At 30.2% G+C, this 2,379-nt stretch overlaps 1 protein-coding gene across 1 annotated transcript; it reads left to right on the top strand.

Annotated features, from left to right (window-relative positions):
* Positions 1-559: 559 nt before the first annotated feature.
* LOC119683451 lies at positions 560-1,523 on the top strand. The gene is made up of 2 exons (XM_038097128.1): positions 560-1,100; positions 1,171-1,523. The coding sequence occupies exons 1-2, from the start codon at positions 684-686 to the stop codon at positions 1,315-1,317; spliced, it is 564 nt and encodes a 187-aa protein (XP_037953056.1). The 5' UTR covers positions 560-683; the 3' UTR covers positions 1,318-1,523.
* Positions 1,524-2,379: the final 856 nt, after the last annotated feature.

A 2,379-nucleotide genomic window follows, 5' to 3' on the forward strand; every position in this document is an offset into this window, starting at 1 on the left:
TATTGTATTAAAAATATATATAAAAGTCTTTCTCAATTAAGTAAATTACCGTAAAGTGTAATAAATTATTTAAAACATTTTAATTCATATATTTTGGGATACCATAAAAATAAAATAATGTGATGTTACTAAAAAATTACAAAGAAAAAGTACAATTAAGAAAATTGTGGTAGATTAGAAAAATGTCTCGGGCTGCATGAGGCCTGTGGGCCGTGCTTTGGACAGCCCTAATATAGACAGTGTAAAAAAAACTATATTTTTAAAGCCTACATTCTTTTTTAGTTAACATAACATCCATGTTTCACAAAATTTGGGCAGGTAAACATTTTTTTTGTATGGCGAATTGATTTATCCCGCGAAATGGATATAAGTACTAGGCTTATGTTAAAAAAGAAAATCACTGTATAAGAAGGTGTATGATTTACTTATCTATATTAAATGTTAGGAATTCTTTCTTTATAATTACAATAAAATATTATTTTGTCTAAATTTTTCAAAATGATTGTTTTTTCAAAATGATTTTTTAAGCAGTTTCAAAAATAAATATATTTCAGGATACACATGAGCGCCAACTTTTTTACCACAGTAAACGACTTTTTTGTACCTGTGAAAGATGCAGGGATCCAACAGAGCTCAATACGTATATTAATGCGATCAAGTGTACAAGTTGTGAAGAGGGATACATGACTTTTGCACTAGGAGACACTCTATGGAAGTGTGAATTATGCGGTGCAAATTCCTCCATATCTGATATAGCTGCTTTAAAAAGTAATATTGAAGATGAAATAAATGGAGCAACTGGTGATATGGTAACATTGGAATCTCTGTTACAAAAATACTCTAAGATATTGCACACTAATCATTTTCTATTGATTCGTATAAAGCACAATATTCTAATGATTTTAAATGAAATTTTATTTCATAAAAAAGCTGAAGAACTTAAAGAACGTAAAATTCAATTACACGAAGAAATCTTGCCTCTTGTACGTTTAGTCTCGCCTGGTATATCGAAGCTATATGCTTTCGAATTGCATGATTACCTTTCAAGTTTCATACAGTTAGATCGAAATTATATACCCAAGGATAGCATAGCTGATAAGGTGATATATTTATTATATGTTTTTTGTTTGGAAGATTTTTATAACTAAATCTAATAATTATTAATTTCAGAAAAATGCATATAAAATTTTAAACATAATGGAAGAAGTTTGTAAAAATTTGGCTTACGAACTACCGAATACCCAGGAAGGTGTATTGCTCCAACAACTGCTAAGTTTAAAAAAAACAGTGAAAGCTCAAGTAAATAGTTCGAAGTAGAAGACGGTGTTTTTTTGTGAAGTTTCCTAAGTACTTCCAAAATAGGTTGCTGTCATCTATCCAAAAATGGAGGTTTAAGTGTTGTAGGAACGATATTAATAATAGTTAGCACCCATAAAAATGATAAAAATTACTAATACCTTATATAATATTTATTATAAAAATATGAATGTGTTTTGAGAATGTTTAATCGCATTTAATACTGATATGAGTGTAGATAATATCTTTGTCAATTTTCAATAAAAAATAAAAATAAAAAAATTAATTGTGTTGTGTTCAATCAGTTTTTTTATTTTATATGCGTTTGTGATCAGCAAGCAATACGCACATGAATTGATTTCGAATCCAGTGAATACTTACTAAATGCGAGAGTTATAAAAAATTAAAAAATCTGGTGCAAAAATCGTGCGGAGAAAGTGTTCCGCCTAAAAAGATGTTTGATTCGGTACCCGCAGGTGGAAAATGAGGTAGCGGACGTCCACATCTTCGGTGGAAGGATCAAGTGACCAACGATTAGTGGGCGCTCGGTACTACCAACTGGCGACAGCAAACAACTAATCAGGCTGACTGGGAGGGCTACTCGACGCGGCCAAGAACGACTCACATTTGTAACGGCCATTAAGTAAGTAAGGTGCAAAAGTTAAATTTGTAAATTTGTAATTTGTAAAAGAAGGTAAATCAAAGCTCTAAAAAAAGTCAATTAAGTTCTATATTTAGTATTAAAGGATTTAGATACAGAATCAATTAGGTAGCCGTCCTTTAAAGGTATAGACTTAATCCAGAATTGTTGTTTAAATCCCATCTATGAAATGGGATATTATTTTTGAATATTAATCGTTCTCTATGATTGTAATAATTTTCTGCCTGATACGATAATTAGAAGAGGATATAGATATTCTCATATTTATTATCATTATGCTTTGCGGAACTGATGTGTGCTATGTCATGTGTTGTCTGGTAGCTATATCTAATATAAGTTCAATCTCTTAATTATTAATTTATTGATAATGAGTGCTTTATTGACATCTTGGCTAGTCATGAAAGTACAAATACTGCTATGAA

The sequence above is a fragment of the Teleopsis dalmanni genome, chromosome 2 (assembly GCF_002237135.1).
Source record: "Teleopsis dalmanni isolate 2A chromosome 2, ASM223713v2, whole genome shotgun sequence".
Taxonomy (NCBI): domain Eukaryota; kingdom Metazoa; phylum Arthropoda; class Insecta; order Diptera; family Diopsidae; genus Teleopsis; species Teleopsis dalmanni.